A 23,767-nucleotide genomic window follows, 5' to 3' on the forward strand; every position below is an offset into this window, starting at 1 on the left:
TGCCCCATGTTATTGTTAACTTGGATTCGTCACAGGACTGACCGACAATGAACACTTAGCAAATCTAGAAGAGGTGCTCAAATGCTTCGCACAAGTGGGGTACATTTAAAACCAGAGAAGTGTTTGTTGCAAACTAGGAGGTAGTTTACTTGGGCCACAAGGTTGATGCTCAGGGCCTGCATCCTGTGGACGAAAACGTCCAGACCATTCGCCAGGCATCTGCCCTGAGAAATACCACAAAGCTTAAGGCCTTCTTAGGCATGGTAAACTACTATGGCCGATTCCTCCCAAACCTCTTGGCCCCATTGTACAGCCTGCTTTAGAAGAACCAGAAATGGAGTTGGCAAGCCCCACATCAGTATGTGAAGCAGTTGTTAAGTTCATCGGCCTTGTCGGTCCACTTTGACTCCAAGAAAGAATTAATTTTAACATGTGATGCATCCCCTTAATGGAATAGGGGCTGTCCTTTCACATCGGATGGTGGATGGCTCTGACTGACTCATTGGATGTACATCTAGCACATTCAGTGTCGCGAGAGATGATAATCCCAGATTGAAAAACAGGGTTTATCTATTGTGTTCGGCATCCAGAACTTTCATCAATATCTCATGGTCGCCATTTCCATATAACCCCAAGCCCCTACTGGGATTATTTGGAGAAGATAAAGTGACACCACCTATCGTATCATCTCGCATCCAGAGATGGGCACTAACATTCAACTGCCTATGAATACACTTTTGCTCACCATTCGGGGACTCGAATTGCACATGTCGAAACACTAAGCCACCTTGCCCTGCCAGCTAATAACAGGGAGGCTCTGATTCCACAGGAACCGGTCTTAGTGCTAAGTTTTCTGGATTTGTCCCCTGTTCAGACAAATCCGTGAACAGTCAAGCCAGGACCCACCGTTGCCTAATGTCTGGGAGCAGGTCTTGAATGGTTGGTCAGGCGGATCTAAATCTGAGGAGATGAAGCCCTACTCTGATCGCAAATATGAACTCTCCTGCCAGGACGGCATATTACTCTGGGGAGCAAGGGTTATTGTGCCCTTGAGGGGGCAAAGGCCGTTATTAGTTGATCTACATAGTGCTCACCCAGGCATTAGCAGAATGAAAGCAAAAATATAAAAGCAAAAAACTGCGGATGCTGGAAATCCAAAACAAAAACAAAAATACCTGGAAAAACTCAGCAGGTCTGGCAGCAACTGTGGAGAGGAACACAGTTAACGTTTCGAGTCTGAATGACCCTTCAAGAGAACTAGGTAAAAATAGAAGAGAAGCTTCAACAGAACTAACTACTTGTCCCACCCCCCCCCCTGCCATTAAACCAGCTATATTTCACCTCTCTTCTATTTTTACTTAGTTCTGTTGAAGGGTCATTCGGACTTGAAATGTTAACTGTGTTCCTCTCCGCAGATGCTGCCAGACCTGCTGAGTTTATTAGCAGAATGAAGATGCTCACACGCAACCATTTGTGGTGGCCAAGTATGGACTTGGATATAGAAACCCTGATCAAAGCTGTCCTCGATGCCAGCAGATGCAAAAGCCCCTCTGCTTATCTCCATTGCATCCATGGGAATGGCCAGAGAAGCCATGGTTGCACCTCCACATCGATTACATGGGGCTCTTCTTGGGCACAATGTTCTTTTTATTGATTGACTCCCCCTCTAAATGGATAGACGTCTATGAAGTCTGGTCGCCCACATCAGCTGCCACCATTGACTGTTTGCGGCAGAGCTTGGGATTCATGGGTTGCCGGAGGTCCTCGTGTTTGCCAGCAGGATTGCTTTTCACAGCATGGAGTTCCACAGATTCACGACCCTTAATGGCAAAACCCATGTCAAAACCTCACCCTACCACCCAGTATCAGACTGGCTGAGGTTGGGTGGGCAGTCCAAACCTTTAAATCTGTGATGAAAAAGATGGAAGGGGATTCCATCAGCATGAGATTGTCACGGTTCTTATTCGCATTCCAGACCAAGCCACACAAGATGACCGGCACTGTCCCTGCAGAACTACTGATGTAGAGACTCTCCACACCCGCCTGACCCTTATCCTGCAGAATTTAGAGGGGGAAGGTAGAGAAAAGTCAAGAGGTGCAGAAGACCAGGCACGATGGTCAAGGCACGAAAGAACTTGCACTGTGGGAGATGTGGCGGTCCTTGCGAAGAACTTTAGAGATGGGCCCAATTGGCTGTTAGGCGAGGCAAGAGCAGTAACTGGACACATCTCCTATAGTTGGCCAACCAAACACCAGTCCAACAAGAACAAACGCAGTCTTCATCTACACTTGAGTCTGTGCCACATGTAGAGGACAGGTCACACAACTTGGAAGCACCAATGGGGCCATTGGGACCGAGGCGGTTGGGGAGAGAAACCTGCCAGTTTCCACTGAGGAGCCTAGTGGATAACTGTCCCCTGAAGAGTAGGTCTCAGAAAAACCAGCCAAGGCTGTTGAACTGAGACACTCAACATGTCTGAGAAAACCTCCTGAGAGATTTGACGTGTAAATAGTTAATGTATTTTGAGCTTGTTAGCTGTACTTAAAGGTAAAGGGGGAGGGATGTGGTAAAGTGAGGTACCCTTTAAGAGAATGCAAGTGTACTCATCATGTGACAGCACTGATGAATCACTGTGCAGCATGGGCAAATGAGAACTGTAAGTCTAGTTCTGGAGGTTTCTGAGTAAGCACCTATGATCTGGTGCTCTGCCTTGTGTCACGATAAACCATTACTGTTTATTCTTACATCAATCTCTTCCCATTATTGACTGCAAGCAGCAACTGAGGAGAACATAGGAAGGCATGCAATTCAAGTTTGGTTGGCCAACGGACACATTTACTCAAGACACGAAAACAGTCCTTAACAGGACTGTAACAGTGAGCTATGTGAGTGTATCTGTGTGAGTATGTCTATGTGAACTGTACGAGCATGTGTATGTGTGTGTACATCCATCCATGCATGCATCTGAGCTTTTTGAGAACTCTGTGAGTGTCCGTGTGAGCTGCGTGTATGTATGAACTGTGAGTGTGTCTCTGTGAACTGTGTCAGCATGTCTGTATGTGTCACTGTGTGAGCTACGTGTCAGTATGAGATGCGTGTACACATGAGCTTTGTAAGCATGTTTGCATGAGCTGTGCAAATGTTTCCGTGAGCTTTGAGTGTCCATGTGTCTGCGTGAGCTGTGTGAATGCGTTTGTGCGAGCTATGTGAATATGTCCATGTGAGCTGTGTCAATGTGTCCGTTTGAAGAGTAAGAGTGTGTGTATGAGCTTGTGTTAGTGGGTGTTCATGAACTGTATGAGTATATGAATGTGAACTGAGTGTGTGTGCATTTGATCAGTGTGTGAGAGTGTGTTGTGTGAGTTGTATGAAGCTGTTTGTGTGTGTGAGTGCATTCATGTGTGTGTGTGTGTGAGAGTTGTGCAAGTATATCAGTGTGAGCTGTATGAGTGTGTCTGTGAGAAGTCTGTGTATGTGTGAGCTGTTTGTGAGCTGTTTGTGAATGTCCCTCTAAGAGCTCTGCAAGTGTGCCTGTGTGAGCTGTGCGAATACGTGTGTATGTATGCGAGCTCTATGTGTCTGTGAGAGCTCTGTGTGTGTCTATTTGTGAGATCTGTGTAAAAGTCTGAGTATGTGTGAGTGAGTGTTTCTGAGCCTCAGTGTATGTCTGTGTAAGTGTGTCTGTGCGAGTGTTTATGTTTGTGTGCGCGTGTCCACGCAAGTGTGTCTGTGTAAGTGTGTCTCTGTGAGTGTATCTGTCTGAGCTGTGTGTGAGCTCTCTGTGCACATACGTGTGAGTGCGTATGAGCTGTGTGAATGACTATGTGAACTGTATGTGTTTGCAAGCTGCGTGAGTATGCCTTTGTAAACTGTGTAAATGTATGCATGTGAGCTATGTGAGTGTGTGATCTGTGTCTGTGTGTTTGAGCTGTGTCTGTGTAATCTATATTTTTGTATTCATTGAAGGGATGTGGGCTTCACTGGCTCGGCAAGCATTCATTGCCCATTCTTAATTGTCTTTGAGAAGGTGGTGCTGTGCTGCCTTTTTAAATTGCATGTGTGTGTATGCAGGTGTGTGTGCAAGTGTCTGTGTGAATGAGTGCACATAAGCTATATATGTGCATACGAGCCTTGCAAGTGTGTTTTGTGAACTGCATGTCAGTTGTGACTACAAGCGAGTGAGCTGTGTATTTGTTTATGTGAGTTCTCTGAGCACATGTTTGGGTGAACTGTGTGTGTAATTGTTAAATCTGTGGGGGGGGGTATTTAATGGAATGGAGGTTAATGTGGGGAGTTGGATAGTGTACAGTATCTGTGTGAAAGGGTGGAGGAATGGATGTGGTAGAGTTTGTGAGAAAGGATGGCAGTTTGATGGGTTGCATTGCTTGTGTGATGTGGTAACGAGTTGGATGGGGTCCAGTGTCTGCGTGAAAGGGTGGAGAGTTGGATGGGGTCCAGTGTCTGTGTGAAAGGGTGGGGAGTTGGATGGGGTACAGTGTCTGTGTGAAAGGGTGGGGAGTTGGATGGGGTACAGTGTCTGTGTGAAAGCGTGGAGAGTTCAATGGGGTACAGTGTCTGTGTGAAAGGATGGGGAGTTGGATGGGATACAATGTCTGTGTGAAAGGTTGGGGAGTTGGATGGGGTCCAGTGTCTTTGTGAAAGGGTGGGGCGTTGGATGGGATACAGTGTCTCTGTGAAAGGATGGGGAGTTGGATGGGGTCCAGCGTCTGTGTAAAAGGGTGGGGCGTTGGATGGGATACAGTGTTTGTGTGAAAGGTTGGGGAGTTGGATGCGATACAGTGTCTGTGGGAAAGGGTGGGGAATTGGTTGGGGTACAATGTCATGGGGAGTGTGGTGAGATGGATGGGGTAAGCATCTAAGTGGCTGAATAGGGAATGTTCCTTAATGACTGAGTAAATCGAACCCAAGAGCAAACTTTCCTTTACCTCTTTGTGGGTTAATTCTTTTCCTTTCCATCACGGCTTGATATTGTTCTTGTTCCTCCAGTAACAGCTCCTCTTTCCTGGCAACTTTTGCTATTATCTCAGCCTGTTGCTTGACTTGATTCAGTGACAGAATTCTCTCTTGAAACCCAGGTTTAGAGTCCTCTTTCTCAGATTGAATCAACAGGTCGATGTAAGCTGGAGTTGATAATGGGTTTGGTCTGAGAGCTATTTCTTCAAGTCTTAAAATGCTCTGGGATGATTGTTCAATCAGCTCCAACACGACATCCTGAACATCATCCAATTCCTGCTGAAGTTTCTCCATGATTTTCTGCTGTGTTGTTTCATCAGATGCCTCCTTGTACATTTCCTTCAGCTCTCTGTATGTCCTCTTCTCCTTTCTAGTTTTATATTCAAATCTGTACTTTTGGTTATAATGAACAGACCAGGTACATTTATTAGGACAGACTGTGCAGTATCCATTGCGGTCCATTGCTGCGCATCCCCTTTTATCAGCATTCTTAGGGACTGGACAGGGATAGTGACAGGTGAATTGACATTTCTGACAGTTAGTTATGTAATTACCAGTCCCACCAATTTCTATCTGCACCAGAGCTGTGACTTCAACTTCATACTCAAAATCTTTATTTGCATCCAGATTGACCTGATGTTGATTCAAAGCCTGTTGTGTCTTCCTGATCTCCTCCAGTTTCGTCAGACCCACTTTGATCTGAGGCTGCAATCCCTCTACCACAGCCCCCAGCTGCTGACGCTCCCTCAAGACTTCCTCTGTCAAACTTAAGCTCTTTGTTTTCATTTTGCTCAGAGCTACAAAGAACTTCCTCATACTGTTTGATCCTGCCTTCCACAACAATGCATCAAAGTCTTCACCATCCTTCCCCGCTTCCTCCTCATTGCTAGCATCTGGTCTTCTGTTGGCAGAGTTTCCAGAAGTTGCTTTTTGGGCAAATATGGCTAAATTGTTGAACTTGAAGTGAACTGGAAGACCTTTATCATCTTTGGGACATGGAATCTCAGCAACATTGATGGCCTCCAAAATGGGGGGAACCTGCCCATCGGCAGATGTCACCAGTACTCGGATGTTCTCTGCAACACCTTTGCCAAAAATGGAAAGAATTGAATCAAAGACGTTTTTCTGGGCATGAGTCAAGCAAGCCAAAGAGGCTTGAACAACAAAACACACGGCGTCGATCTGATCAACACCATCTGGGGAAGTAAAGAGCTCTCGGATCTGATCAGTGATCAATTTACCTCGGGTCATCCCCCTAGTGTCTCCGAATTCCGGAGTGTCAATGATAGTGAGAGAGTAATCAATCTGGAATCCTTCTCGATGGTGGATTTCATAGGTAGTGATTGAGGATGTCTGACTTTCAGCCAGGGATCTTCCTGTCCCTTCATCTATTAATTTATATCTGAAGTTGTCGTTCCATTCCACACCCAGGATGTAGTTGATCATTTTATTGTTGAGAGTAGTTTTTCCTGCTCCCGTTGCTCCAAGAACCAGAATTGTCCTGACACTGTATTTTGTGATAGACTTTCCGAAGGAGTATTTTACACATTGTCCATGCTTGCCAAGTACTGTTTCCTTCAAGGGGAGTGTGTAAATAAAAGGGTTCCTGCTGACTGTTAAAACACTTTCTCTGCGAAGTTTTCCGGTTAGTCTCTTTGGTTCATTTTCTGTTTCTATTAAAACTTCATCACTTGGTTCACTAGAACCTCCTTCTCCACAGTCAGCAGACACTCGCACTCTGTAGGATGTCTTGGGTTTCAATCCCTCTAAAGTGTAATGACATTCACTGTCTGTTGTCTTTATTTCCTCCCATAATCCATTCTCTGTGCTAGAGGCAACTGGTTTTCCTTCTCTATATTCTATCCTGTACTGGACTATATCAACACCAGCTCCAATCTCAGTTGGCATGTCCCAGGTGAGTGTTGCATCACACCAGTACATCTCGACTGTTGAGGGTTTACCAGGTGGACTTGTAGGAAGTGTGGTGACACAGGAACTCTCACTGACCCCTGCCTTGGTCACTGCTCTGTATTGGAATTGATACTCCTGGTGTGGCTGTAACCCAGATATTGTGTGGGAATTGGATTTATCTGATGTATCCACAGTTGTCCATTTCTCCTGTTGGGTAGCTCGGTACTCCACCCTGTAACCAACAATCTCACCAGCACCGTATCTCGGTGGCTGTAATTGGAGTGTCACACTGTCATGTGTTGTTCCACTAACTGCAGGTCTCTCTGGCTGTGATGGGAGTTCGAAGCAGTGACTCACCACAAACCCTCTCTCATACAGGTAAATTGATGCTCCTACATTACTGTCATCCTGCACAGAAGCAGCAATGAATTTTGTTTTCCCTTGTGCTCTGTTGGTTGTGGCAAAATCAAGGAATAAGCGAGAGCATTCCCTCATCTTCTGGGATACAGACACCGAATTAAACCACTGCTGGTTATGATGTTCTGCACTAACCTGGTGAGCAGGATTTGGTATCAGCATTCTCTCAGTTGTGTGAGATTTTAGGTAGCTGTCTGCTCCTGACAGATAGAAATCCTCTTGATGCAGTGATGTGAATGTGAAGCAGACCACATATTCTGTCTCTGGATTTAACACTTCTCTATCCAACTCACTCCTTGATTTCACAATGTGTATATCTTTCAATATCATGAGGTAGTATCTCACCACATTCATTTCCCGCTCCTTGTCATCCAGCCATTTGATCAGTGACTGATGTTTGAATGGTGACTGTTCCTTGTTCTTCAGAATATCCACCAGTAACTCTTCCTCCACCCCACCTCCTCGGATAGATGGTAACACTCTGGCTAATGTCTTCTGGAAAACCAGTTGATGTTCCCGACACATCTCTTGGAATTTCTTTATTCTGTGTCTGATCTCTGGAAATTGAACAGTGACACTGTCTCTCATCATGTCCTCGCATCTCATCACTGCCTCATTGAGCTACTCCAGCACAGACTGGGAGCGATTGACCAGTCCGATACTTATGTCCCGTACCAGCTGAGCAGCTTTGGGTCCAATTTATTGAGTGGATAGAGCCAGACTCTCATAGGCACTGCATGTTCTCCATCCGGTCCTAGTAAATTTGGGAGGCTTGTGTAGATTTTGATGGCATCTGGGAATGTGGTGGGATTGTTTTCAAGGGAGAAATCCCCATAAAAGGTGCAGCTGAATTTCTGAGCATTTGTGTTTTCTTCATCTGTCATTTTTAGGGAGGCCTGACCATCAACTGCAACTTTTGGAATTTTTTTAATCATCCCCTCCATGTTACCCTGAATATCCTGTAGGGTCTCTGTTGAAGAGACCTCTTGGTCAAAAACAAAGAAAGCCTGAGCCCCGTACAACACTGCTGTAACCACATGAGTTGCTGTCCCCTGATCAAACACGTATGGGTAGGTTACATTCTGCTGCCCTAAATGCTTCATTGTCAGTTGCACAAACTTGGTTGTTGTTCGGTACTGAAGGGTCACTCTGGCCTGTTGCTTCGATCTCTTTGTATCATTGAGATATTTTGCAGATCCTTTCACCTCTACCAGCCCACCCAGGAAACTTGCTTTCAATGATGCATGCACATTCAGTGCACTGGCTTTCTTCTCAATAGAGTCAGATGCAATGATGTGAAACTCGGTATTCGGCTTAGGTCGTACGTTGAGGTCATTCTGCAGGGTCTCTAAGTTCCATAATGTTACCCCTACAGAAGAAACAGATCAATAAACAGAACTTATTGAAGTTAAAATGAAAAAAAGTTGCCCTTCATATATATTCACAGTAATTATATAGTAGCAAATAACTGACAGTTGTTCTCTTTGTGTTATTTTTTATGTTCTAAGATAATTTCGTGCACTGCTTTAAGTACTTGTCCTTTTTGCTTTCCTTTTTGAATTAGCCCCTTCCCTACTATAAATACATAATCTCGTTCTGGTATATTAGTTAACTGAAATTATCTCAGTGCATGACATGAGGATTCTAGTCTTTTTCCTACTGATGTGCCATGACCTGCTATCTCTTTCTTTCTTTCTCTTTTTCCATTGAGAGGAGTCAACTTTCAAGAAAATGCTTACAGCTTTCCACTTCCATACAAACATATACAATAATCCATATGTACTGCAATAGTCTTAAATGCTATGTTTATGATCCATTTGTATTGTGTGTAAATAGAATGGAAAGAAATTAAATAAAAAGTAAATAAATAGATAAATATTAATTGTTCCCCAACCTATACAAATAAATAAGGTCACAAAATGAGGAGTTAGAGGACAAATAACAGAATAGATTGCTAGCTTCAAGACTGAAAGCAGAAAGTGATCATATAGGATAGTTATTCAGAGTGACAGAATGTGGAAAGTGGTGTTCCACAAAGAATAATGCTGGGACTATGGCTGATCACAATTTATATTAATGATTTGGAAACTGGAATCAAAAATATAATTTGTAAATTTGCAGTTGACACCAAATTGGGGGCATGGTCAATTTTGAGATGGACTGCAACAAATCACAGGGGAACATTAATAAACTTGCAGCATAGGCAAATAATTGGTAAATTAAGCTCTACAAGTAAATGTGAGGCAGTGCATTTTGGTTGAAAGAATTACTTGGAAGGTGCGTGTCTCAGTGGGGTAGAGGAACAAAGGGATCTCAGAGTGCAAATACACCAAACATTAAAAGTTCCACTGCACGTTATAAAAACCATAAAAAAGCAAACTGAGCACTATTTTGTATCCAGAGGGATATAATCCAAAAGGAGGCCTTGTGGTGCAGTGGGTATCATCGCTGCCTCTGAGCCAAAAGCTCTGGGTTCAAGTCCCACTCCAAGGCTTGATGGTTAAAGGAAAGTGCATTCATAAAACTGCCAAACAGGTTGAGTATCAACTTGTAAATTCTTCCAACATACACAGGCATAAGTGTAGGAGAGATTCCTGGTCAGACACGCGATGGAAAGAAATTGGCACCTCCACCATCACTATCTATAGCTCTGGGCTACAACATGTATGCATTTAAAATGTATATTGCCACAGCAGCTTGGGTTCCTTAGGTGGGCGGTAGCTGAGTTGGCTGGATGGCTGGCCTGGATCAGATTGGTAGAATGGTTTGGGGTTCAATTCCTGTTTCAGCTGGGGTGGATTCAGGATCTGCCTCCTTGCCTTACCTGTGGTGGAGATCTCGGTGCTGTGGGTTGTGCCTTTGGGCAGAAAATTTCAGAGGAGTATCGAAAAGTAGTGAAGTTATACCAGGCCTGTACTGAACCCTGTTTAGACCTTAAAAGTAATATGTGAAGTTCTGATCATCATATTATAAACAAAGATATAGAGTGACTGTTGAGAATGCCGAGAAAATTTACAAAAATGATACAAGAAGTGTGACTGTATACATTAAGAAAGGGTAAACCAGGCTGGATCTCTTTTCTGTTGAAAAAAGGCCGAGAAGTGACCTAATAGAAATCTTTAAAATGCCGAAAGGTTTTGATTGAGTGAATACAAAGAGAATTTTTCCACTTATGGTAGAGAGCATAACTAGGGGCCAACACAAGGGAGTCGCCAAGAAATCAAATAGGTAATTCAGAAGGAACTTCTTCATCCAAACATTGGTAAGAGTATGGAACTCGCTACCACAGGGAGTGGTAGAAAGGAATAGTATAGATGCACTCAAGGGAAGCTAGGCAATCACATGAAAGAGAAGGGAATGGAACATGATGTTGATAGATTTTGATGAGAAAAGAGTTCAAATGGGGCAGAAACACCTGCATGAACTGGTTGGGCCGAATGACCTTTCTCTGTGCTGTGATTCTTTTGCAATCCTATGCAATCAGATATCTTAGGGGAGGATCACACGGCTCTTACAAAAATTAATTAAAAATCTGTTGGAGGGATCACATGGCTCTTGCAGAGATTAATGGAAATCTGATGGAGAGGATCATGGGTCTCTAACAGAAATTAATGGAAATCTGATAGAGAGGATCACCCATTTCTTACAGAAATTAGTAAGAAATCTGATGGAGATAATTACCTAACTCTTACAGAGGTTAGTTTCTGTAGCTCTACAGTAAGTAGGGCTATATTACCTGGTACCAGAGAGTCGGATCGACAGTCATACAACATCCCTAGCTGGAAAGGACGGCCCAGAGCTGCCAGTTCTATTGCCACTTCTACGCCTTCAGTCATTGTTCCAGACTTTACAAATTCGCAGAATTACCTGTAACCCAAGGTCTGAGAGTGAATACCTGTCACACATCATCAAACAAACCACAAAAATCAGAGTTTAAACATTAAAAATCAGAAGCAACATGTGGTATGTTATGTGCCATAATTGTATTAACAACATTCCAGTGGAATTGATTATTATTTTGTCAGACACAAAACTTTTTAAAAATTTCACGGGATGTGGGCTTCGCTGGCTGGGCCAGCATTTATTGCCCATCCCTAGTAGCCCTTGAGAAGGTGGTGGTGAGCTGCCTTCTTGAACTGCTGCAGTCCATGTGGTGTAGGTACACCCACAGCGCTGTTAGGGAGGGAGTTCCAGGATTTTGACCCAGTGACAGTGAAGGAACTGCGATATATTTCCAAGTCAGGATGGTGAGTGACTTGGAGGAGAACTTCAGGTGGTGGTGTTCCATCTATCTGCTGCCCTTGTCCTTCTAGATGGTAGCAGTCGTGGGTTTAGAAGGTGCTATTTAAGGGGGATTGGTGAATTCCTGTAGTGCATCTTGTAAATGGTACACAATGCTGCTACTGTGCGTCGGTGGTGGAGGGAGTGAATGTTTGTGGATGCGGTGCCAAACAAGTGGGCTGCTTTGTCCTGGATGGTGCCAAGCTTCTTGAATGTTGTGGGAGCAGCACCCATCCAGGCAAGTGCAGAGTATTCCAGCATACTCCTGACTTGTACCTTGTTGATGGTGGACAGGCTTTGGGGAGTCAGGAGTTGAGTTACTCATCACACAATTCCTAGCCTCTGACCTGCTCTTGTAGCTACAGTATTTATATGGCTAGTCCAGTTCAGTTTTTGGTCAATGATAACCCCCAGAAGGTTGATAATGGGGGATTCAGTAATGGTAATGCTATTGAACATCAAGGGGCAATGGTTAGATTCTCTCTTGTTGGAGATGGTCATTGCCTGACAATTGTGTGGCGAGAATGTTACTTGCCGCTTGTCAACCCAAGCCTGGATATTCCCAGGTCTTGCTGAATTTGGACATAGGCTGTTTGAGTATCTGACGAGTTGTGAATGGTGCTGAATGTTGTGCAATCAGCGAACTTCTGACCTTATTATGGAAGGAAGGTCATTGATGAAGCAGCTCAAGATGGTTTGGCCGAGGACGCTACCCTGAGAAACTCCTGCAGTGATATCCTGGGATTGAGATGATTGACCTCCAACGAGCACAGCCACCTTCCTTTATGCTAGGTATGACTTCAACCAGCGGAGAGTTTTCCCCCTGATTCCCATTGACTCCAGTTTTGCTGAGGCTCTTTGATGCCACACTCGGTCAAATGCGGCCTTGATGTCAAGGACAGTCACTCTCACCTCACCTCGGGGGTTCAGCTCTTTTGTCCATGTTTGAACCAAGGCTGTAGTGAGGTCAGGAGATGAGTGGTCCTACCGGAACCCAAACTGGGCATCAGTGAGCAGGTTATTGCAAAGCAAGTGCCGCTTCATAGCACTGTTGATGATCTATTACTTTACTGATGATTCCATTACTTTACTGATGATTGAGAGCAGACTGATGGGGCAGTAATTGAAGGGGTTTGATTCCTGCTTTTTGTGTACAGGAAATACGTGGGCAATTTTCCACATTGCTGGATAGATGTCAGTGTTGTAGGTGTACTGAAACAGTTTGGCTAGGGGTGCGTTAAGTTCTGGAGCACAAGTCTTCAGTACTATTGCCAGAATATTGTCAGGCCCATAGCCTTTGCAGTATCCAATGCCTTTTGCCATTTCTTGATATCATGTGGAGTGAATCAAATTGGCTGAAGACTGACATCTGTGAAGCTGGGGACCTCCGGAGGAGGCCATGATGGATCATCCACTCAGCATTTCTGGCTGAAGATTGTAGCAAATGCTTCAGCCTTGTCTTTTGCACTGATGTGCTGGGCTCCTCCATCATTGAGGATGGGGATATTTGTGGACCCTCCTCCTCCAGTGAGTTATTTAATTGTCCACCACCATTCACGACAGGACATGGCAGGACTGCAGAGCTTAGATTTGTTCCACTGGTTGTGGGATTGCTTAGCTCTATCTATCATTTGCTGCTTATGCTGTTTGGTATCCTGGTGTTGCTCCTGGCATGCCTTGCTGCACTCTTCATTGAACCAAGGCTGATCCCCAGGCTTGATGGTAATTATAGAGTGGGGGATATGCTGGGCCATAAGGTTACAGTTTATGGTCAAGTTCAACTCCGCTTTACCAACAGAATCGGTCATAACACCCGGCATCGCCTCCCACCTCTCCACTGCCACCTACCAGCCAGAACCCTTTTCTTTCAGGGATATCTAGGTGAATGTGTACGTTCCCTACCTTTCTGAAAATCCCACTCCGATCCACATTGACCTCCCCAACCTCCTCCTTCCCAACCCCAGAGTCCGCGTCTGCCTCCAACAACTCCCCACCAACCACCCTCGCCTTCCCTTCTACCAATACCATTGCACCCTCACCCTCCCACTCTACTGACTCACTCTGTCCTCTCTCATTCTCACCATTCCCTCCTACCATGCCCACCCTCATTTCGCTCCCCAGGAAGCAGTCATCAACTCCACACACCTCTCCCTTATAAGTTCACCTGGACCTCTTCCCACCTTACTCCTTCTTCCCCCCTTGCCCTCTCCCAACCTGGGGTTCTCCACTCCTGATTTACTCAATCTTATTGCAGGAGAACCTAACAAACAATGCCCACCTGAGCTAGGGTAACACCCAATCTGAAGCACCTCACAGTTACAAGATATTGTCCAGAGAGCTGATGGGAAGAGGCTGATGTCATGGGAGACAGTGAAACCCAAGCAGATTCCTGTTACCAGATTAATAACAGACACCAACACAGTTACTGTGATATGCCACTGAAAAATAACAGTCAAGAATTTCCACTCCCTGCTCAATCACTGAGTGTCTATTAGCGGCTTTGCTGTAATCTACACATTAACGGGGAGAACAGGGGGAAGAAGATGCTGATGAACTTGAGGCTGTGGGAGGAAGGTAGAATTCCTTCCTCATTATTATTTCTGAATTGTGAGGATGACAAAGGCAAGGATAATCAAGGAGATAAGGTAGTCTGAATCAAGCCCACTCATGAGTTCCTGCAACAACCCCCTCATTCTCACTCCCTGCATCATTTGCGTTGTCCCCATCTTGCACCAGCTCAAATAGTAGTGTTAGTGAGGATTTGACACTGGGTGATTCACATAAAATCAGGGAGCTGGCTGAATTGGAACTGAATGAAGACATTTCACATTTCACAGAGGTCAAGGAAAATGTTGTCCCAAGCTTCATAGTGTAGGAATCCAAATTCATAGGCACACCAATCAAAGAAGAAGACAGTAGGACAGGTGACCAAACACATGGTCAAAGAATTAGATTTTAAGGAGCATTTGAAGAAGGATATAGCGGTAGGCATGTGGAGAGGAGGGAATTCTAGACCTTGGAACTTAGAGAGCTGAAGTAACAGTCACAAATGATGGGGCGAAGAAATTGCGAGAATGCTCAAGAGACCAGAACTGGAGGAGTGCTGAGACCTCAGAGGATTGTAAGAGGAGGTTAGAGATAGGGAGGGTTGAGTCCATGGAGACATTTAAGAACAAAGATGAGAATTTTAAAACTTAGGTATTGTCGGGCCGGGAGCCCACGTAGGTCATTGAACACCAGTGATGTGTGAATGGGACTTCGTCCGAGTTAGGACATGGGCTTAAGAGATTTGTATGAGTTGAAGTTTACTGAGAGTGGAAGGTGGGAGATTGTACAGGGGAAAATTCTAATAGTCTAATCTAAAGGTAACAAAATCATGAATGCAGGATTCAGCAGCAGCTGAGCTAAGACAGAGGCAGCGATAGGGAATATTAAAGAGATGAATGGAGGTGGTCTTTGTGGACCAGGAAATATATATAAAAATCATCTCATGGTTAAATAGGGTGTGGAGATTGTGAACAAAAAGTTCAGTATCAGACAGTGATCAGGAAAGGGGATGAAATTAATGATTCGAGAACAGAGAATGATGGAGCAATGACAGCTTCCTTGGGGCCTAAGAAAAATGTCTTTGGTCTTCCTAATGTTTAATTGGATCAGATCTTAGCTCATCCAGGACAGGATATGGTATAGGCAGTGTGACAATACAGAAGCAGTGAAGGGTTTGAGGGAGGGGTTAGTCAGTTAGAGCTGGATGTCAGCAGTGTACATCTAAAACTTAATATTCTGTTCATTGTCAATCAAAAAACTGGTCAGATATTTCTCCTTGTGTCTCTACTTCTTCCTGTATCCCAGGTTGAATTTTTGCCTCTAAGAGCATGTTTGCAGCTCTTGTGCTTTAGTGGTTATCATCTCCTCTTTCTGTTTTTTTATTCATTTATGGGATGTGGGCATTACTGGTTAGGCCAGCATTAACTGGCCATCCCTAATTGCCCTTGTGAAGCTGATGGTGAACTGCCTTCTTGAACCACTGCAGTCCCTGATGGATCAACTACTCGGCACTTCTGGCTGAAGACTGTAGCAAATGCTTCAGCCTTATCTTTTGCTCCCCTTCATCATTGATGGGATATTTGTGGAGCCTCCTCCTGCAATGAGTTGTTTAATTGTTCACACCATTCACAACTGGATGTGGCAGGACTGCAGAACTTAGACCTGACCGTTGGTCGCTTAGCTACGTCTATCACATGCTGCTTATGCTGTTTGGCATGCAAGTGGTCCTGTGTTGTACCTTCACCAGGTTGACACCTCATTTTTAGGTGTGCCTAGTACGGTTTCTGGCATGTGCTCCTGCACTCTGCTTTGTATTAGTATACTTATGGCATACATTGCATGTAAATGCCACTCTTTAGATGTCTTTGTAGATGCCTATCCAGTACACAGCTGATCTGGCTCTGTGTCTATGTTTCTCCAGTTCTATGTGGCCTTTATATGTCTTCTAGAGAAATTCTCTCTGCATCGTATTGGGTATGATGATTCTGGATTCAGCCAGCAGAATACCATTTCCTAGAGAGGTGTCATCTCCGACAAACCAATACAGCCTTATTGCTGGCTGTGATTGCTGTATCTTATAAGGCCATCCCTGGATCACTTGCTGAGAAAGCATCTTTAGCTCTTTGTTTTCACTATTGTCATCTCTAACTTGCCTCAGTTTTGGTGGTGTTACATTCACTAGGTGATGGATTTTTATGCTAGATTTTTTAATCTCATATTTCTCATGGTGACAATTGAGATGGGGCTACTGCAAGTGCCATTTTTTTCGGATGTGTATTTAGAATGATAGAATTGTTACGGCATAGAAGAAGGCCTTTTGGCCCATCATTCCTGTGTTGGCTCTCCAATGGAACAATTCACGTACTGCCACTCCACTTCCCTCTTCCCACATCCCTGCAAATTCCTCCTTTTCACATATTTCGAAAATTCAGGAAATGTAGAAAAAATTATGGCACAGAAGGAGGCCATTTTTGAAAATTCTTCCTAAAGCATGCCATTTTGTGAAGCTTGCCAAACCTGGCAAGTGTGGGAAATCTATTGTTTTGCAGTGAATGGAGATGCCATCTTGGAAGCCTGTAAGCTCTTAAAGCTCTACCCACACTTAAAATCTGCAACATGAATCACAATTTCACACTTCCAACTGCACTGGGATTCACTGTGATGCGGTCCGTGTAAGCTTGAAAGAGACCCTGGCTAACAGCCCAAAGGAAGTCACTGAAAACAATATCATCCGAATGGGATATGAAATGTAGTAAGCTCTTGGGACTTCTCAGCAAGATGAACTGACCAGTAGCCATATTTGGTATCAAGTTTCAAGAAAAAATTTGCACCTGTAAGTCTCTGAATTGTTATGACATAGCAGTTTGTAAAGGCTGAGTTATTTAAAATCCCAGATGGAAATTTTAAACAATTGTCATAACCTACATTTTCAATTGGTATGTTTGAGTTGCAGCTCTAAATTCAGGAATAAGACTACCAGTTCTCGAGAGGTTTTATATCAAACTAAATGAAACATTTATTAATTTACAACAAGGTATTAAATAGATACACATGTCTACAAAGTACTTTCATAACATTTTAATAAATTCCTAAATTAACCTACACTAAGGCAACAATAACCAATAGATTTAATCAGACACCAGGCAAAGCATTTTCACCTTACAAATTCAAAATGAGGTTCCTTTCAATTTGGTTCCTTTGCAGATAGTTGTAGGCTTACAGCTGCTTTGATCTTACATGCCTCTGCCCTCCACACACAACTTCCTCTCAGGTTATACCTAATCTTGCCTTTTGAATGTAAATTTTCATTGTATCACCAGGCCCTTTGAACCCCTTTCATCGTACCAATTTTATTAGTAATATAAATATTGCCTGGTGTCTCCTAGCTAGGTGCAAGATTTCACTCCCACTCTTGAATGCTCTTTTCAACAAAATACAAATGCACTCTACCTTACTGTTTACATCTCAAAACTACTATCCATCAAAGCACCCAGACTAGCTGGCTTCAATCCAATTAACATATATGCAGACTAAACCTCTATTTTAAAAAATCATTTCCAGTAACATTATATACATTAATATCTCTTCCTGACATCTCCTTTCCCATCAAAAAATGAACCATCATAATTCTAAAAGACAGCTTCATTTTTTATTAACCCATCTCACACTATCTCCATACTTATTACCCTATTACATTACCAGGTGCATGCATTAACATAATAAATATATACACACACAAGTCCTTAGTATCAACAGAAATCACTCCAGTTCAGTGTCCAAGTTTATGAAAATGTCCAATTCTCCTTTTAGCTTCAAACTCTTGATAACGCAGCTGCAAACAGATTTTCTCTTCCAGCTATATGTATAATCCTCCTCCAGCACATCACAACTTTTGAAGAGCAGGCCATGGAGCTGGGCAGCAGTCAGGAGACAAGGGCGGCCAGGGGCAGTAAGGCTCGTGTCCAGCGGCCAGGTATTTGAGGTCTACAGTCCCATCCACTATGTCTGCCCACCATCCAAACCACTGATGGTTGCTGTAATTGTTAATGCTGAAATAATGCTCATTCACAGACTGAGACACTCAGACGTGTGGGTCAAACAGAAAGGACCCTCATCCCCTTGAGGATTCGCATCTCCACCACCTTCCAAAGTCACCTTATCCCATTTGTGACCACTAACACCATGGTCTAACATGCCATTGGATCGCTGCTGCACAGCCAAAGACTTATTTCATCTGAGGGGGTTTGGGGTCTCCAGCTCCCTTTCAGCCAGTGTACCCCACATTACTCTGTCCACAAGGTCCTCAGCACCTCACCTGTGAACATCATTCAGCTTAGATAAAACATCATTCAGCTTAGATAAAACCTCATTCAGCTTAGATAAAACCTCATTCAGCTTAGATAAAACATCATTCAGCTTAGATAAAACATCATTCAGCTTAGATAAAACCTCATTCAGCTTAGATAAAACATCATTCAGCTTAGATAAAACATCATTCAGCTTAGATAAAACATCATTCAGCTTAGATAAAACCTCATTCAGCTTAGATAAAACCTCATTCAGCTTAGATAAAACCTCATTCAGCTTAGATAAAACATCATTCAGCTTAGATAAAACATCATTCAGCTTAGATAAAACATCATTCATCTTAGATAAAACCTCATTCAGCTTAGATAAAACATCATTCAGCTTAGATAAAACCTCATTCAGTTTAGATAAAACATCATTCAGCTTAGATAAAACCTCATTCAGTTTAGATAAAACATCATTCAGCTTAGATAAAACATCATTCAGCTTAGATAAAACCTCATTCAGCTTAGATAAAACCTCATTCAGCTTAGATAAAACATCATTCAGCTTAGATAAAACCTCATTCAGCTTAGATAAAACATCATTCAGCTTAGATAAAACATCATTCAGCTTAGATAAAACCTCATTCAGCTTAGATAAAACATCATTCAGCTTAGATAAAACATCATTCAGCTTAGATAAAACCTCATTCAGCTTAGATAAAACATCATTCAGCTTAGATAAAACATCATTCAGCTTAGATAAATGCCACCAGATTACTCATCCCTGCACCAAGGGGAAATGTTGCCTTCTGTCCACCCGGTCTATGCCTCTCCTAACGGAATGATGGCCAATAATGTGACCTCTCAATCTCCTGTGATCCACGGCAAATGTCGCAACTGTTTGCGCTGTTTCTTCAGCCCCGCAACTATCCAGGGCACAATGCATCCAGGTCAGGTACCTCTGCACTCTCCCCACTCCAGTGGTACATAACATGCCTTGTGGCATTCCTGAGGCCATCTGACCGGCCTGTCTGCATGTGCGTTTAATGGTTGGAGCTTCTTTTGACTCTCTTCCACCTCACCAATATTCGTCTCCTTAGGGTCTTGAAGGGTGAGCGATTTATGAGGCTTGGGGGGGGGCGGGGAAAGAGATGAAAGGTTTAACTGGCTGTAAGCTAACTGATGCACTGTCCTTGTTAATTTCAGCATCACCACCAGAACGACCTGCACCTCAAAACCACAGCACCCCCCCTCCACACCTGAGGGCCAACATGTGCAACTTGCTGCAAATCATTTCAGCCAGCCAGGCACCAGTGCAGACACACACACCTCAGTGGGGACTTTACCGTCAGCTAGTGTCCTGGGTCACAGTGGAGAGGGCACATCACAATCGCTGGAGGAGATGGTAGGGGCAGAGAGTGCCGATGGCTCCAGCAGCCAGAGGGCTGCAGGGGATGAGGCACATGCTGAGTCCGGCAGTGATGATGTGCCTTTGGAGTTGTCCCCAATGCAGCAGCTGCAGGACAGGCGGCAGGAAGTGTGTTTGCATCTGGCAGGTTTGCATGAAGGAATGGTTCAGTTGTTCTCTGCGATGGAGGAGTCCAGGCAGAGTGCACGTGAAGGTTTGGCCCTCAGGGCAGAGCTTCAGGCTTCCTCCAATGAGAGATTGGCAACTCTCATAGAGAGGGACTTCAATCGGATAGAACATTTTATGATTGGGATATGCTCTGACCTGCAAGCCCTCACAGTTGGACTGGCCACAGGTGGTCATTCCCAATGTGGGAGATGTTGTGCGCTCGGTGCCCATCCATCTGCGGTGAGCAGGGATGTCCAATGTGACCTCACGTTGGCGCAGCAGCTACCTGTCATCTCTGCGAGCTCCTCTCAGGGAGCTCCAGATGAGGGCAGCAGCTCCTCCGCCCCTCTGCCAGTCAACGTTTCTTCCATTGAGGCTGTGCCAACTGGGGAGGCGCCAGTTCTGGAACTGGCCACTCCCTCCCAGGCAGGGCCATCACAGGTTCCACAGGCCAGAGGACGCCCGCCAAGGTCATCGAGGCCAACAGGACAGCAGAGTCAGCAGGCTGTCTCACAAGCCACTCCGAGCCATGGGGCGGCACCTGGACATAGCACCCGGAAACGAAAGCATAAGGTACGTTAGGCACTCAATGGGTATGTCACTGGTGATTTTGTGTTGGCCTTAGAATAGGGACCCAAATTTTTCTTATTGCATTGGAGTGTTGTTTACTTGTCTTTTGGTCAGAATAAAGTCCACCTTTGCTACCATGGCTGAGGGTCTTTTGTTTGTGGTGCATTTTTCTTTTTCACATATTTATCATGAGTGTTTGAGTGGACATTGATGTTTCTGTACTAAGCCCTCGGTTGCAGCTGATGAGGTGGAAGATGTAGCACCTAAGTGCCACGTGTGGAAGTGCCAGGCAATGCTGCTCCTGCTGATCCATGTGTGTGGAGCTAGCAGAAGGTTCTTTGGATTAAATTGTCCCGGTTGTCCCTGCCTCCTTGGTGCAGTAGCGGGTCATCGTTCTGCCCCTCATCATCGCCCTGTGCTTCCTCATCCTCTGAGCCACTGCTGGATTCATCATGTGCAGCCTCATCCAGGGCGTCAAGGTCTTCATCGTCAACTGCATCTCCCCTTTCCAGCACAAGATTGTGCAGAGCGCAGCATGCTATCACTATCAGGGGGACGCGATCTGGGGGGTACTGGAGTGCGCCCCCTGAGGGGTCCAGGCAACAGAAGCACATCTTGAGAAGACCAATGGCTCTCTCCACCACAGCCCTTGTGGTGCCCTGGCTCCTATTGTACCACTCCTCAGCTTCAGTTCTTTGATGGCGGAGAGGCGTCATGAGCCACCATCGCAGGGGACAGCCCTTGTCACCCAGCAGCCAACCATCCAGCCGAGCCGGAGCACTGAAGAGCCCCACCACCTGGGAGTGTCTGAGAATGTAGGCATTGTGGGAGCTGCCTGGGTACCTTGCACAGACTTGTAAAATCTGCATCCTGTGGTCACACACTATCTGCACGTTCACGGAGTGGAAGCCCTTCCTGTTGACGAAGGCACCGGGCTCACCCACTGGCGCCTTGATGGCCACATGTGTGCAGTCTATTGGCCTATTGCACTCTGGACATGGGGGAAGCCAGCAATGGCCGCAAAGCCTCTGGCTTGCTGTGCCTGACTTGCCTGGTCACAGTGGAAGTGGATGAAGGTCGATACCTGTCTGAACAGACCGTCTGTAACCTGCTTGACACAAGTGTGGACAGCTGATTGGGAGACACCGTAAAGATCGCCCACTGAGCCCTGGAAGGAGTCAGAGGCATAGAAGTGGAGGGTAATTGTGAGCTTCAGAGCCACTGGCATGGGGTGAACACCAACACAGTTAGGAGAGATCTCAGGGCCAATCATCTGACAGATATACTTGACTGTCTCCCTTGAGAGTTGGAGCCTTCTTCGGTACTGCACCTGTTATATTGAGGTAGCTGCTTCACCGCCTGTATACCCTGGCAGCAGGATAGTGGCGTCTTCTGTGGCCCCTTCCACCTTCGACAACCTCTTGGTCCTGCGCCCCTTGTGCCTGCGCCTGGCCTCCCAAAGGTGGCTCTCCTGGAGGCTGATTGTCCAGTCCTGGCCTCCACCTGCTTCTATCCCTCCCTTCCTCCTCAGGGGAGCTGTCTCCAGCGGAGAGGTCAGAACCATACCCAGGCTAAATGGAGGCCTCCGGAAATCTGCAGGCCCGAGAAAGTTTACTGTCTGCAGACTGGTTTCAAAGTACACAAGAAGCTCTTGGAAATCGATGAGAACTGCTAACAATCACGCAGGCAACTTTTAAACACTTTCTGCAATTAAAACTTCATGGAAAACATGAACAACCCCTCATGTCCCACATATCCCGCCAGTGCATGAGTTTTATTAAAACTCTCCTACCCGCCTGCCCGTTGGGCTCGTGCTCCGACCCAAAGTTCGCACAGGCCCCTCAAAATCCTGAACGATTGGCAAGTTAAGGGCCTTAACGAGGCCTTCAATTAATGGCAGGTGAATGCCCTGCTGCTGAGCGCCCCCGCCAACCCAAATATCGTGATGTCGCACGCTGACGTTGGGACGCTCGCGTGTGGGCTCCACCACCCACACTTCAGCCGGGAAACTCTGGCCAAAGTCTCTTTTTTGATCATTGAATCTCTTCTCTGTTGTACATTCAGCTTCCATGAAAAATACCCTATCGGTTTTTCAATTTTAGTATCATCTTCTTGTAACAGTACATCCCCAGTGCCTATATCGCTTGCATCAACGGCCAACTTGAATTCCTTGGCATACTTGGGTATTGCCAAAATTGGTGTCACAGTTAATACAGTTTTCAAGTTATTGAATACTGACACTCCAACATCCATTGAAACGTCTTGTTTCATTTTAATAGCTTAGTCAGTGGAGCAACCACTCGGCTAAAATGTGGTACAAATTTCCGGTAATATCCATTCATGCCCAGGAATCTTAAAATGTCTTGTTTTGTTATCGGCAATGGGAAATCCACGATAGCCTTGACTTTCACATCTCAAGGAACTACCTTACCATGTCCAATGGTATGGCCTAGATACATAACTTGAACTTTGGCAAGTTAACTTTTAGCCAAGTTCATCATAAAATTAGCTCCTTGTAGTCAAGTAAATAATTCTTCCAGGTGCTGTAAATTCTCCTCCCATGCCTGGTAGAAAATGATTAGGTCATCAAGAGAAACAGCACAATTGCTTAGACCCACAATTACTTTGTTAGTCTTTGAAATGTTGCAGGTGCATTCTTCATACCAAATTGCATAACTTTAAACTGATATATTCAATTTGACGTTTTAAAAACTGAAATCTCCTTTAGTTTCTCCAACAATGGTACCTGCCAATATCCTTTTAGCAATTCAATCTTCATTTACCTATGATAGTCCACACACAGTCTTTGTGTTCCATCCAGTTTTGGTACCAGTACAATAGGCGAATTCCAGTTACTGCAACTAGACTCAATGATATCAGTTGAAGCATGAAATCAATTTCTTTTTGTACTTGTGATAACTTTGCCAGATTTAATCCGTAAGGATGTTGCCTTATTGAAGATGAAACTTCTATACATACATCATGTATAGCTAAATTTGTCCTTCCCAGTTTATTTCCACAAATAGCTTTTCGGAATCACTTTGAATCTTGATTGGAAGGCAACTCAATATTTCATTTAAATTTTCAAGCACCCCATCATTATCCAATTTTATTAGAGGAAAATCAATTTCAGAGTCCTGCACTTCTATCTCTTTCTCATCATCCACCATCACTAACATCTCTTTTTGTTCCTCTTCC

At 44.6% G+C, this 23,767-nt stretch overlaps 1 protein-coding gene across 1 annotated transcript; it reads right to left on the minus strand.

Annotated features, from left to right (window-relative positions):
* Window positions 1-4,903: 4,903 nt before the first annotated feature.
* LOC121291246 lies at window positions 4,904-11,139 on the minus strand. The gene is given in 5 exon segments (XM_041212321.1): window positions 4,904-5,851; window positions 5,912-7,798; window positions 7,955-8,004; window positions 8,007-8,672; window positions 11,040-11,139. Coding segments are annotated over 5 exon segments (3,651 nt in total).
* Window positions 11,140-23,767: the final 12,628 nt, after the last annotated feature.

This window comes from Carcharodon carcharias, chromosome 19 (genome assembly GCF_017639515.1).
Source record: "Carcharodon carcharias isolate sCarCar2 chromosome 19, sCarCar2.pri, whole genome shotgun sequence".
NCBI lineage: Eukaryota > Metazoa > Chordata > Chondrichthyes > Lamniformes > Lamnidae > Carcharodon > Carcharodon carcharias.